Source organism: Rattus norvegicus, chromosome 7 (assembly GCF_036323735.1).
Source record: "Rattus norvegicus strain BN/NHsdMcwi chromosome 7, GRCr8, whole genome shotgun sequence".
In the NCBI taxonomy this organism is placed as follows: Eukaryota; Metazoa; Chordata; class Mammalia; order Rodentia; family Muridae; genus Rattus; species Rattus norvegicus.
Genome location: NC_086025.1, coordinates 99,510,894 through 99,524,097, shown reverse-complemented (window position 1 = coordinate 99,524,097; position 13,204 = coordinate 99,510,894). Strand labels below are relative to the sequence as shown.

At 38.2% G+C, this 13,204-nt stretch overlaps 1 protein-coding gene across 2 annotated transcripts in view; it reads right to left on the bottom strand.

The window, feature by feature from the left end:
• Positions 1–1,643: 1,643 nt before the first annotated feature.
• Positions 1,644–13,204, bottom strand: part of Efr3a (EFR3 homolog A) — an 80,691-nt gene continuing 69,130 nt past the window's right edge. The window contains exons 19-23 of one of the 2 annotated variants that reach the window (NM_001130564.1): positions 12,317–12,408; positions 8,226–8,274; positions 7,291–7,394; positions 6,841–6,890; positions 1,644–4,392 (exon numbers count right to left, since the gene is read on the bottom strand). In NM_001130564.1, the coding sequence (NP_001124036.1) occupies positions 4,287–4,392; positions 6,841–6,890; positions 7,291–7,394; positions 8,226–8,274; positions 12,317–12,408 (401 nt within the window). In that variant the 3' untranslated portion in view covers positions 1,644–4,286. Of the gene's footprint in view, positions 4,393–6,840; positions 6,891–7,290; positions 7,395–8,225; positions 9,511–12,316; positions 12,409–13,204 lie in introns of those variants that run through there. The other variant, XM_039079526.2, reaches the window with a different exon arrangement.

Below are 13,204 nucleotides of genomic sequence, written 5' to 3'. Positions count from 1 at the left end.
AGTGGGTACAGGGTCAGAGACGTGGAATGACTGTCGTAAAACTACAAAGCTAAGACAGTGGCAGTCTAGTGCTGTATTAGGAAGGCAGTGTGTAGGTTACCCCAAGGCAGAGCTATGACCACGTTTATATACAGGTGTTACTTTTGGATATGGTTTCAGAGAACACTAGATCCCAAGGACAATTGTCATTAAATTTACCAGAGGCATATTATATAATGCAGGCATGACACAGTGGTTCACACTTCTCAGCTAGGCAGTGAGGGCAGATCATACTGTTGTCCTTTCACAGATGAGTGACAAGCACTTATCTATGACTGTTTAGCCAGGAGCTTGGGTTAGATTTGAACCAGAACCCAAGCTCATGTCACTGTGCTACAGTGGCTAATCCAAGAGGCCCATGAACTACAACTGCAGGGTAGTTCTGCAGGGAAGACTTAAGCTTGGGGTGGCATAAACTACTAGACAACAGTTGCTTCTGTTGAGCTCTCTGTAATTTATTGGGCAAGGAAGTGTAGTGAGAAAAATTCACCAGGGTTAAAAAGGACGTGGCAACTATGAAGTACCAGGGATCTTCCTGAAATTTCAAAGGCATCATAAGCACTGAGGTAGGACATAAGAGTTGGACAAAGGAAAAGATGGATGATCTATGGCCTTATAACCATCTCTTACTGTTCTGGGAGCCAAAGGCTGATAGTCCCTGGAAACCTAACTCTTTCTTACTGTTCCATGCAAATAAGTGCTAGTTTCTTTTCTCTGTAACTACTATTACTTTATGCTAATAAACATTAGTATCTTTTTTCCTGTTGCTTAAGGACTTCTCACTGGCCAAGTGAGAGGCTTGGACTTGCTAACTATTTGTGAACCAGGAAGTTACAGAAGAATGTTATATTCAAAGTAGTGTTTCACTTTGTAAGTTCATTATAAGTTCAAAGCAACAGTTTCACATGGCCTTGCTTTACCATAGTGCACACCTGTGGCTTCATCCTAGGACCGGATCTAGAATGTTTTCCCCTGATCACAAATTTGTCACAAGCCTAATTCTCTTTTTAGTGAAATTGTAAAAGCTTCACTGTATTCTTTATTAAGTAATCTTTAGTTAATATTCATGAGGAATGGGCATATTCTATTTTTGGTTCTAACTTTATTTTTCTAGCAAACCAACTAAAACCATCTCTTAAAAATTTCTTCCTAAAATTTTGTGAATCAAATCAGGAATTTTATAAAATCATTAATTTATCTAAACAGTGTTAATTCATGAAAATTCATCTTTATTTTGATCTGCAGGAAATTTGTCCAATAGGGTGGGCTAATGCCCAGGAACCATTAGACTATGTAATAGTGACAGCAAAGGCATATCAATAGTAAGAAGCAATCCTGGGATGAAATCTTTGAAGGTTCTACAATACAGAGCTTACCCATTGCATGCTAATGTGGTAGGCCATCTACAGAAAATTTACATGCATGCCTTTAGCCTTTCCTAGATGAGGCAACCAATAGGCTTAATCTAGGCTTTCTTCAAGCTCATAAGTTATGGTTCTAGTGTCTCTCATATATGTGGAAAAGAATCCACCTGAGTAATTTGATTGTTGAAGAAACTTATTTCGACATACATAATGCTATAATAAAAATGTACTTATACACAAGTGATGTTATTTTTCTATTTGTTTTATTGCTTACATATGATTGCACAATGAAAATTTACACTTAAAAAACATACTTTGTTACAGTAATACAGTAATGTTATATGTGTATACATATAAGCATTAGTGAGACAAATGAATCCCCTTTGAGGGAGTGGGGAGTTAAACTGCTGGTTAAGGGTGGTATTACTCTAAAGGATAATGAGTTCTACAGGAGGTTGGAGGGAACTGAGAGGACCAGGGGGAGGAAAAAGGAAATGAGAGAGAATGAGTATGAGAGTTCAGGTAAAATTCCTAGACACTAGCGTAGGAGGAATGTTTAAATTAACAGCTTGGTGTCACACAAAAGAATATAATCAACTGTATACAGCAAGGAGAATGATAAATGCTTTGAGTATCATGTACCTGCCAAAATGAACTTCTGCAAGTCCTAAAGATTCAGTACCTGAACTAGCTACAGCATAGCTTGCACACGCGCCCAAATGTGATTCCTGTAAATGTGGAAGAATCAGACAGACAAACATCCATTGCTTGGGAACCCTTGTCAACAAAACTAGTTCAGTCTGTTGGACCTAAGATATCCAGACATGTACTGTGGTTTAAGAGCAACAAAACTCAAGCCAGCAGTTTATAAAACCCAAGATACAGGTATAATAAAAGACTAATTGCAATGGTTTTCCTTTGCATGCAAAGCATGCCATTTTAAACCACTAAGAAACACAAAATGTGTACAGCAAAGTTTGTGTTCTGCATGAATGCCAGTGAATATATATCTTTTCTTATACTATTAAATTATATATTTTTCCATACAAAAGCACACAGTGTTAATTTATAAAATGACATCCAAGTGGATGATGATTGTTTTTGCATGTCCCCCTGTCTAGATTTTAAATGCAATCAAAAAATAATATCCTTCTTTTAAAATGAAGAAGAAAAAAGGGAAACAAAAGTGCATTAGGTTTTTCATAACTGGCAACATATTCCCGGTGTGAGGGAAGTACAGTGAGAGCTGGAGCAGAGCACTGGCCTTCCAGTGGCAGCTGCGGTGTCCCTCTTGAGAACAAGGTCTGGTAGATCTGCACTTGGTCAGCAGCCTGGGCTGTCCTGTCAGAGGTGATAGCAAATGGACCCCTCTTCAAGATGGTCTACTTGGCTGTAAATATTCAGAGCTTTGGGCATGCCTGGTCTCTTTCTTTTTTCTTTTTCTTTCTTTTTTTTTTCCCTTTTTCTACTAATGATGCCCAAATAACCAAAAAACACACTGATAAAACACCCTATATTTTATCTCGTTTCTTCAAACAAAAACAAAACTAAAACTGAATTATTTTTGATCTATACTTTTTGACAGGAATACTGTTTTATGTAAAAAGAAACTGAATTTGAAAAGGTAGAGTTATACAAAGTGATTCCACAAAACTGTGCTAGGAGAATTTTCTAACTGCAGAATTCTTCTGTTTAGCATGCGGTGGTGTCGCTAGCATGTGCAGTACATACTGCCCTTGTAGTCTTACAAGTCTCACAAGTGACAGGCAGCTTACACTCACACAACGTAGCAAGAACACACAGACTATTTTGAAGTATATAACTAATCTTCATAGAGATGTATATAAGTTTTGGTTCAACTCTTACAAATTAAAAGATTCACTGGGAGAATTTTTGTACAATGAAGACTTAAAACGTCAATATAAAATGTAAATTAATTCATTAAGAAACTGAAATTTATGGACTCTGCACAGGTGAACAGGTAGCTGTTTTAAATGTCTTTCTTTTCTATAGTAAATATATATTTCATTTAATGGAATCACAGGAAAATACAACTATAGTTTCAAAGCGCAGTCTGTAAACTAACACATTATATATGAAAAACACTTTACCTTTTTCCCACTCCAAGAGTGAGCTTTAAGGGGCTCAAGAGCTCAACTTGAAGCAGAAAACATAGTATCACAAGACCAGTTCCAGATGGGAACCTGGGTGGAATGCTATCCACGAGATATTTTCTATCACGGGCACCCCAGGGATGCCTGCCACATGTTACTATGGAGGACTGACGGGATGCCTACACAGTCTACACGGGCACCCTAGGAATGCCTGCCGCATGTTACTATGGAGGACTGATGGGATGTCTACACAGTCTACACGGGCTCCCTAGGAATGCCTGCCGCATGTTACTATGGAGGACTGACGGGATGCCTACACAGTCCATCTGAAGCATGGATTGAGAAAGCACGAGAGAATTTGCAACCCTAAAATTAGGAATATATTTACTTTTGAAGAAAAGAAAATAAAAGCAATCCATTTTTAAGCAGTGGAGCAGACACTTAATACATTTTTCAATCATTTTTTAAAATCATGTTTGTGCAAAGTTTAAAATATACTATTAAACAAGAGCATAATGTGAAAGCAATACATGTTCAGTCTTAAATCTAACAGGAACCTCGAAACAAATTAATGTGGTATAAGCTTATCTCCAGAGGTACTAAATCAGGGGCCCTAAACCTCTAATACAGCATGACAAGTGTTGGTAGAGACAAGTCCCATAACACTTCAGGACATTCCAGTAAGCCTTATGCAAATCCTGAAACTCGTCTTGGCCCTGTTTTTCAGGTTTTAAGATCCTTTTTAAATGCTGTAGTCTTCATGAGCCAGTTAATATACACACAGATCTGGAAACTTCATCTCATAGACCGGGACGGACTGGTATTGGGCATGCCCAGAAGTAACAGTCAATGTTCCAGATGGACTGGGAGGAGGCCTGTAAAATAAGAACATGGAGCCATCAGCAGGTACAGGCACTCGACTATTGCCTGCAAGCAGCAAGGAAAGGTTCTTTAACTGAAGGGCTTGATGCAGCGGAGGTGTGAGGCCAGCTGCGGCACTGTGTGGGCAAAGTCAAGTCTAAAACAGTAAATAAATGTTTAAAAAAAGGACAAAGTATGAGGTTTCTGTATATAAATATTAAGTATAACTCAGAATTATGTGATTTCATAGTGCTAATTAGCATCCTATGGTTATGAAGTTTTTACTAATTAATAATTTGTATAAGTATTAGCTTCATATTATTATCTTTAATTCTGAACTACATTGAACTATATTATACAGCTGTGTTTTTTTTTCCTATTTCCATGATATACTGTTCTAGCAAATAAATTTGAGAGGGTTCTAATATTTGTAACACCTTTTGACATTTTAGCAATGGATCATTTTCAGTGAAATGCACATATCTTAAGTGTGTTATTTAATAAAAACTGACATATGTATACACACAAATAAACCTAAGCATGGACATTCATTATTGTTAAAGAAGTAACAGGAATTTCTGAGCGAGGTCGGGCAGCTACTGATGACCGGATATGAGAATGAGCATGTGCCGGTGGAAGGGGAAAGCCCTATCAGGAAGCCTCTGCTGCCCTTAGGGGCCATGAAAGCTACTGACACTATTTAAATCTTGTACATCATTTCTGCATTTGCATTTTATCTATTATAATGCTTTAATACTTGAGATAGAATGTTAAGGTTTATGATTATGATTGTGTAAAGAGAGCGAGAGTCAGTAAACAAAGGTAGGAAACAAGAGTGAGGGCAACTGAGCCTCGTGTTACACGACTGCCATATCGGCTGCTGCTGCTGCTGCTGCTGCTGCTGCTCATTTTACAATTACTTCGTGCTTCTCCTTTATCTCCTCTGTATCCAAGCCATGGACTGGGTATAACATGGTTCCGCTTCACTTTTGCAGGGCACAAACTCTTATCTCTGGCTGATCAGATAAACAGGAGAAACTACAGACAGGCCTGAAACCTACAGTGCACCACTGTGCTTTAGCCTCTGTGTATCACACAGGCTGTCCCAGAACATCTTCCAAAGAGGCAGCTGTGAATGGGCTGCTACTGAAATAGTGCACCCAGCACTGTGTCTGGCACGCTCCAAGTATTGCTGAATATTAACTACCACCAAGTGTTCAAGCTCAGAGGAATTCATGAAATCAAGAAGAAAAAAAACTAGAATGGTGTTAACATTTTTAACCCAGAGAAATGTGACCCAAGTTAACTAGGTGATCCCTAGTCCACCTGAGAACCCAGGTTTTGGATTCTACTTGTCTCTAAGTACATCGCCAGCACGTTATGTTACTTGTCTAGTTCTGGTGTCTTCGTCTGTAAACTGAGATGCAGCATTAACTTACATTTCAGGCTGTGCTGACAGCAGAAAAAACTGACATAATGTGTACAGCCTAAGGCCAAGTACACAGTAGGTATTTGGAATTTTAACTAACAGACAGTTTTAAATATTCCTTATTTGGCATTTTTCTTTGAAAAGAAAGTCTATCGCACATCTTATATTTTAGTCATCTCTCTTCTGAACTTGTGTAAATGAGCAATTCTCTCCTTAGCAACATGAAAACAGTGAGAAATGTGTGATATTGACAAAAAACTTGTCTTACATGTGAAAGCAAGAAACTGCAGAATAAAAACAAGTAGATGAGTATCTCCCAGGCCTAAGATATAGACTTGAGAGAAAGAGAGAGGGAGTGGGGTGGGGTTGGGTTTTAGTCAAGTCAAAAGATGAAAGATGTGGCTAAGGTAAAAAATTTCAGAAGCAAGGCTCCACGTGTATCCTCTACCTTACCCAAAGGCCAACTTCCACACTGATGTCATGTAAGACCATGTGGCTGCTGCTCCTCTGCAGGGGTACAGAGAGCCTTTTCCTCCTTCTCAGGCCGAATTACTTCAGGAGAGCCAGACTCAGAATGACCAACCGTGGTGATATATTGCAAACCTCAGAGAATAATTCTCACAATAACTTGAAAGGACATAGGAAAGCTCAAGGAAAGCCAGTGACTGAAATGACCCATCCATACTGGTGGCAGTACTACTGCTCTAGATAGAAGGGATCACATTAAACTAGAGATAGATAGGTAAAATACAAATGACATCCTAGTTAAAAGGAACACTAGAATGTGGGTCTTCCAAATCAACCAGATTTTAGGGTCCTCACGGAGGAAAGGGTGGTCTAAAAGAGAAACCTAGGAATGTCAGGAAATGATTGAACAAGAAATTGTTCAGTCTCCCCCCCCCATAAACAGAGACAAAGGGTTGCCAGTCAGATCTTGTTTAAAGTTAATGCAAAGCAGTTATGAAACACAAACAGCCATGCACAGCTTCTAATTGTCTCTGTGTTGTTAACTGCTATGCTAACAAACCCTTACCGTATGGTGAGCTCCAATATTTGAGCAAGTCTATCATGAAGCAAATTTGCCTGTAAAGGAAAAAAAAAGTTAAAAAAATTTACTGTTTTCCAGACACCCAGTAGACAAAGCACAGCTGTAACTATGAGGCTGATTTAATGCTTTAATCTGCAATATCTATTGGAATTTAATGTTGGTCTTTTCCCCATCCCCACACCTTTCAAGTTCTATAGACACAAGCTGCAAATCACTGAAATCCACTGGAAACAAAACAGAACACCAAAGCAATGACGGCCATTAACACCCAGCTGAGGAGCTGCTGCTTCCACCCTCTCATCACAGGAACCCATTCTTTAGGTTTACCACCTCTGCCTGCGAGGCTGGAGGTGCGACATGTGCCTTAAAGCTGGGGTCCTGCCACCCAGTGACCAGAATGAGCTCCAAAGAGCCATTCCCCACAGAGTCACTCACTTTGGATTCACACTGTGCTGCTATTTCTTCAAATGGTGCTTTCTGGAACTTCTCTATCACAAGACGTCTCTTTTCCTTTTCCTGTTCTTCCATTCCATTGGTATCTATATGAGGGCCAGTTAAAGAGTGTCACAAAATCCCACCAAAGACCATGAGAGCCAATGATCTATAAACCCACAAATAAGAATGATTAAAGGGCTACCTTTATTTGGGAAAATGCAAAATGGGTAACATTCCTTAAATGTTTCACTTAATATTAGACACAAATTTTTGGGGAAAAGAGTTAAATCTAAGAAAGAGTTAAAGTTCTACACCCTACTTTCAAGTAATTCCTGCATCTCCTACCAAATACATACATATACAAATGTATAAACATACCAGACACACGTAAATATGGATAAACACACACACACATACCTACACACACCCACACATCCACACCAACACCCATATATACTGACATATACAAGAGAAAATAACTTACTACAAATCAAAGGGCTATTAGGGCTTTTTTGAATTAACTCTTTTATGCAGAACTATGCTGCCCTTGATACACATGAGGTGCTAAGTATTTGTTAAACTGCATATTGATCCCAATGACTACAGAACTAAAATACAGCTGGCTCATTTATAGTCAATATAAAGTCCCCTGAGAACATAAGGGGTTTTTTGTTTGTTTGTTTGTTTTTTCTTTTAAATCTTAAGGCCATGATGATTTAGACAAAGTCTATTAAAGTAATGTCTACCTTGCTTGCTTATGTGTCCATATATATTAGACAATTTAGAAATCTTAAGCAATGTATTTAAATAAATGATCTAATATAATTTATATAGAGACCAACAGTATTTTTCCTTTTTTCTCTTTCATATCGTGTCTTCTAAAACATCTCCAAAGCAGAGATGCGTTCAGGAGAGCTAACGATGCTACAGCTCACCAATTGCTTTCTTCAGTGCTTCAAAAGTGATTTCTTCAGTGTTGCTAACCTAGAAAGAGTGTAAGCAGAACAGAGTCAAGACAAGTGGGTATAATTACAACTAACATTCTACCAAAGTACAAGTCAGCTACATATTTTCACAATTATTTTTTCCTTCTTTTGATTGGCTTGATCTGAGATTATATTCCAAATAGAAAGGCTCTGGACTTCTTCACTAGCCATAAAAATGGCCTACTGCAGTGGATTCCTGACTGGATACAAAGAAGGGTATCTTCCTGGCACAGTAGGCAGCACCTCGGTACCTTTGGATGAGGCACAGACTCCAGTGTATACAAAGGCCCATAAGACACCCAGCGACTGAACTGTGTTTGGTGAGAGGACCCTTTGAAGTAATCAAAGCCAAGATTACAAATACACTTTTAGCTAAGTGGTAAATAAGAAGTGATCAGTAAAGAACCTTTATAATTTTAGTACTACAGATAGTGTACAAAAATCAAGCATCGAATAACCTAAAATTTTAAATGGTTATAAGAATGGTCTGCAGAGATGGCCAGTGGTTGAGAGCATTTGCTTCTCTTTGCTGCTTTTGCACAGGATCAGTTTGGTTTCCAGCACTCATAAACTGGCTCACATCTGCCCTTAACTCCTGCTCTAGTGGACTCAGGACCCTCTCCTGGCCTCATACATGCAGGCAAAACATTCACACACATTAAAAAAAAAAATGAAGCTTTCAAGGACTATATTGAGAAGTGTTTACTGTAAAACAAGCATATTCTGGGTTTTCTGAGGTCAACCATCAGGTTTTTCTTTGTTTTTGTTTTTGTTTTTTATTCTTTTTTTAATTTCCTATGAATACCCTTTAGTTTGGGCTCTTAAATATTTCTTGCTTTGAAATATGTACAAACTATAAAGTTAAATGTTTTATGATTTTTAAAAGTTAGTACTTTTGTGGTTGAAAGAGTGGTACTTTATGAGGTATTAAACATTTCACAATGAGTAATAAATCATTACTATAGTATTTCTGAATAAAAGTTAAGCAATGATATGATACATGAGTACTTGCCTGGCACTTTGGTCATCCCTAATTTTAGCTCATGAGCGTCTTTTGCTAAGTCTAAGGCAGCAAGACTAAGAAAAGCAAGACTTCGTGTTCTGCACCTTAGCGTCTCTTAATAAAGGCTTTAGCTGGAAGTCAGGCAGCAAGAGTCCCACTACCTCAGCTTTGTTACTGAGGGCCACAGCTACAGTTGAAGTCAGATTAAACTTTGGAATCTTCAGTTGCGTTCTAGATATTTGGAGCAGATATACAAGATTAGGCTCTGGCTAATCATTTGTACTAGAAGCACTAGCACTAGCATTTTAATGAAGTAAACAAAACTCACTCTTCTTAGACTGGGCTAAATAACTTCAGATTAAAAACAAAAAACCTATATATAGTATAGGACAAAGAACATGGAAAAAGTTAGAAGGCTGGTATTCTTGGTATATTAACTTTTACTCATCAATGCGAAATAAATATTTACCAGTAACTGAAAACAGCTAACTGATATGATTATCCTGTCCTCGCTATAAGCTACTTACTTTTGCCCACAAAGCAATTCTGTCAGTTCTTTTGGCATTTGAATAATCATTACTAATGTATAAAAGCATATTCCAATGAGGCCAGTAAGTTTAAAACTCAAATGTGCTTAAGTAAATGTGACACTAAACTGTACTTATCAGACATCCAGTGTTTGATGTACATAACTGAGGACTTAAAACAGTACACTGTCTTTGAAAAGTTAATGTCTTAATAAACTTTTAATGTAAAATTCACGGAGAATCTTCCCTCCTATGTCTTCATGTAAATATTATTCAGTTTATTTTATTAAAACAGACTGTTTACAATAGTCTCAAATGCCAAACAAACAAACAAAAAGGTAATCAAAAGCACAACCATTAAAATACACCATGTTCCTAATTAAAATTAAGCCTAGAAGCCAAGGCTCTGAATAAATTTCCTCACTGAAAAAGTAACAAGTGAAATGCAAACTCATTAAAAGAGCTAGCAGGATACCTCTTTATAATAGAAGTGTATACACTATAGTGGCTTTGAAGAAAGAGGTAGATTTGAGCAGGATGGTTTGGCCTCTGAAGTACCCTGTGTGCATGCATATATGTGTGCACACTGCTGGAGAGTACAGGATGCTTCGGCCAAAGTTGGTGCTGGGATGTCTTCTCTGAATGCTCTTCTACCTACCTTCAGTGTGGGGAGCAGAGGACAACCTTGAGGGAGTATGCAGGGAATGCACGTCCTGAGTGAATGTGTGCTACCAGAAAGGACCAATCCCTCAGGCCTCTGGGAATTGGCCTTCCTTAGGTCAGGCTCAGGAAAATGGCAGTGTGTGCAAAAACTGGCAAGTGCAGCTTCCTCCTCACAAATGACCACAACCTAAGACTGCTCCCCGATACAGACCTCCCATACAGACCTCCCACTGACACTAGCTTGTCTTCTCTATACATCACTATTCTTTCTTCATTCCCTCACTGCCCAATCAGGTGCCCATCAAAGCAGCACTATTCCTTTTTTCCTCCATGTTTGTGTGTGCACATGTATATGCAAAATACCACGTGTGTAGAAGTCACTTGTATGCAGGTGTGAAAGCAAAAAAATTGATGTCTGATATCTTCCTTGATTACTCTCCACCTTTTAAACTGTGATACTGTGATAGGGTCTCTTCATGAACCCTGATTTTGCCAATTCCAGTTAGGTAGCTTGCCCAAGTGATCCCGTCTTTACCTTCTGAATGCGGAAACTAAGGTAGATGCCACATCTGTTAGCATTTCATGAGGTACCTGAGACCCCAACTCTAGCCTTCATGAATACCTGGTAAGTGCTTTGTCTACTCTGCCATCTCCTGTAGTCTACCTTTTTTTTTTTTTTTTTTTTTGAGACAATGTCTCCTCCCTAAATTTGAAGCTTGACTTTTGGGCTAGACTGGCTGGCCTTGAGCCTCAAGGATTTTCCTGTCTCCAATCTCAGCACTTGGCTTTTTATGTGGATACTGGGGACTCAGAAAATAGGTCCTCATACTTGCATAAGCACTTTACCAACTAAGCTTTCTCCTGAGCCCACTTCAATGCTCTTGAACTCTACTAATAAGTGATTGAGAAGATGAAATAACTCTGTATAATGGAGAGCTGAATAGCAAAGAAGATCTAAGCTGTTTGTTTCCTGAGCACTAAGTAATTACAAATATACTGATAAGGGCTGAAAGCCAAGGGACTGAGAGAAGTATGGGTATGAATTCAGGTAACTCAGTTCCCTTGTTTCTTTTGTGGATAACCCTTTATACTGTATCAGTGAGAAATAATGAAATAGCTAGGAAGAAAAACAATGTACAAGTCAGGAAGAGAAAGCTCAGCTGAGAGGCTAGCACTGTGTAACTCTGAATTGGCTCTCAACTTGTGAAACAAGTTCTGAGAGTGCTGGCTGATTTTTCTTTCTCTAATTTGGCAGGATACTCTTCTATGTTCTACTGAAAGAGGAGAAAGCATCCAGTTGATGGCAATGCAAGCCCCCAGGGCTTAAAAATCAGTTCACTAAGATGGCTTAAGTCATATTCGTAAGAGCTAATCTCTAAAAGGAAAAACAGTTCTTCCTTACAAGTGACCTTCTGAGGTGAGAATGGCCTCTTGGGAGGTGCACAGTTCCATCTGTCTTTGTATTTTATATTTCACAAATTAAAAAAAACAAACAAACAGGACTTGGCGAGCTTAAGAGGGTATACATATCATAGTTAAAGTAAAACAAAAAACAAAAAACAAAACATAACAAAACAACACAGAGAACCTGGTTCTGTTTCATAGCTATTTCTATCATACAGAATGCCAATGCAAAAGTCCAACAATATGTATTAACTTTATATAACTTGACAGACAGTTGGAATGACTTCACACAAATTAAATTATATTAATTTCTTCTAACAATTCAGTTGACTTGGAGATAATTTAGATTTGTAGTTTCTTCGACTTACAGGTGTGAAGGGAAATTTTCTTTTAAATAATGACTACTTTAGACAGTTTTCCACCACAACCTTCCAGCAACTTACCACATCATCAGAAGGCACACTGTTGGATAAAATATCCACCTGAATAGATACAGTATCCACAATACTTTTTCTTCTAGAAAGGCGATCTTCATCTGAAATGAAAATTAATTTCTTCTATTATTCCTTAGTAATAAATGTTGAGTTTTAAGATAACTAATTTAGACTGCAAAAAAATGTAGAAAAGTGAGTTGGGGGTGTTGGTCTTTCTAAATATTTAAAGCGACTTTGAAGATATTTTGTTTAGATTGTACAGTAACTGTTTATTATCCCTGGGGTGTAGTACAATGTTGGACTGCACAGAGTGTACAAAAGCTGATCAGCAACATCCACCTCAACCATAGCCATATCTTTGCAGTAAGAACATTTAAAATCCTCCAATTTATTCTAAACTTGTTTTGTATTTATTTTGTATGTGTATGTGTCTGTATGTATACACGTGCACGCCCAAACACATATACAACACTTATATGTTGGTTCACACATGGAGGTCACAGCAGAAAGGAGAACCAGTTCTGTCCTTCTACCATGTAGATTGTAGGACTTGAACTCAGGTTATCAGGCTTGAGAGTAAGGGCAATTACCTGCTGAGTCATCTTGCCAGCTTAAATCCCTCTTTTAGCTAATTTGAAATATACACAATAACTACCAATGGTAACCATGTTTTGCAATAAAACATCAGATCATAAGTCTTCCTGTATGACTGGAGGTAGCTATATAGTAGTTTGGTATTTGTCCTGCCCCCAGGCCAATGTCCTCGATTCACCCTTGTTGATACATATGTGAGAACTGCTTGTTTTTCCAAATAGTGCTGGCACTGTATATGAACATCACTGTCAGGATGATAATACCTCAGCTTTTTCTGCATGTTGGCTTTTGTGAGCAGTGAGT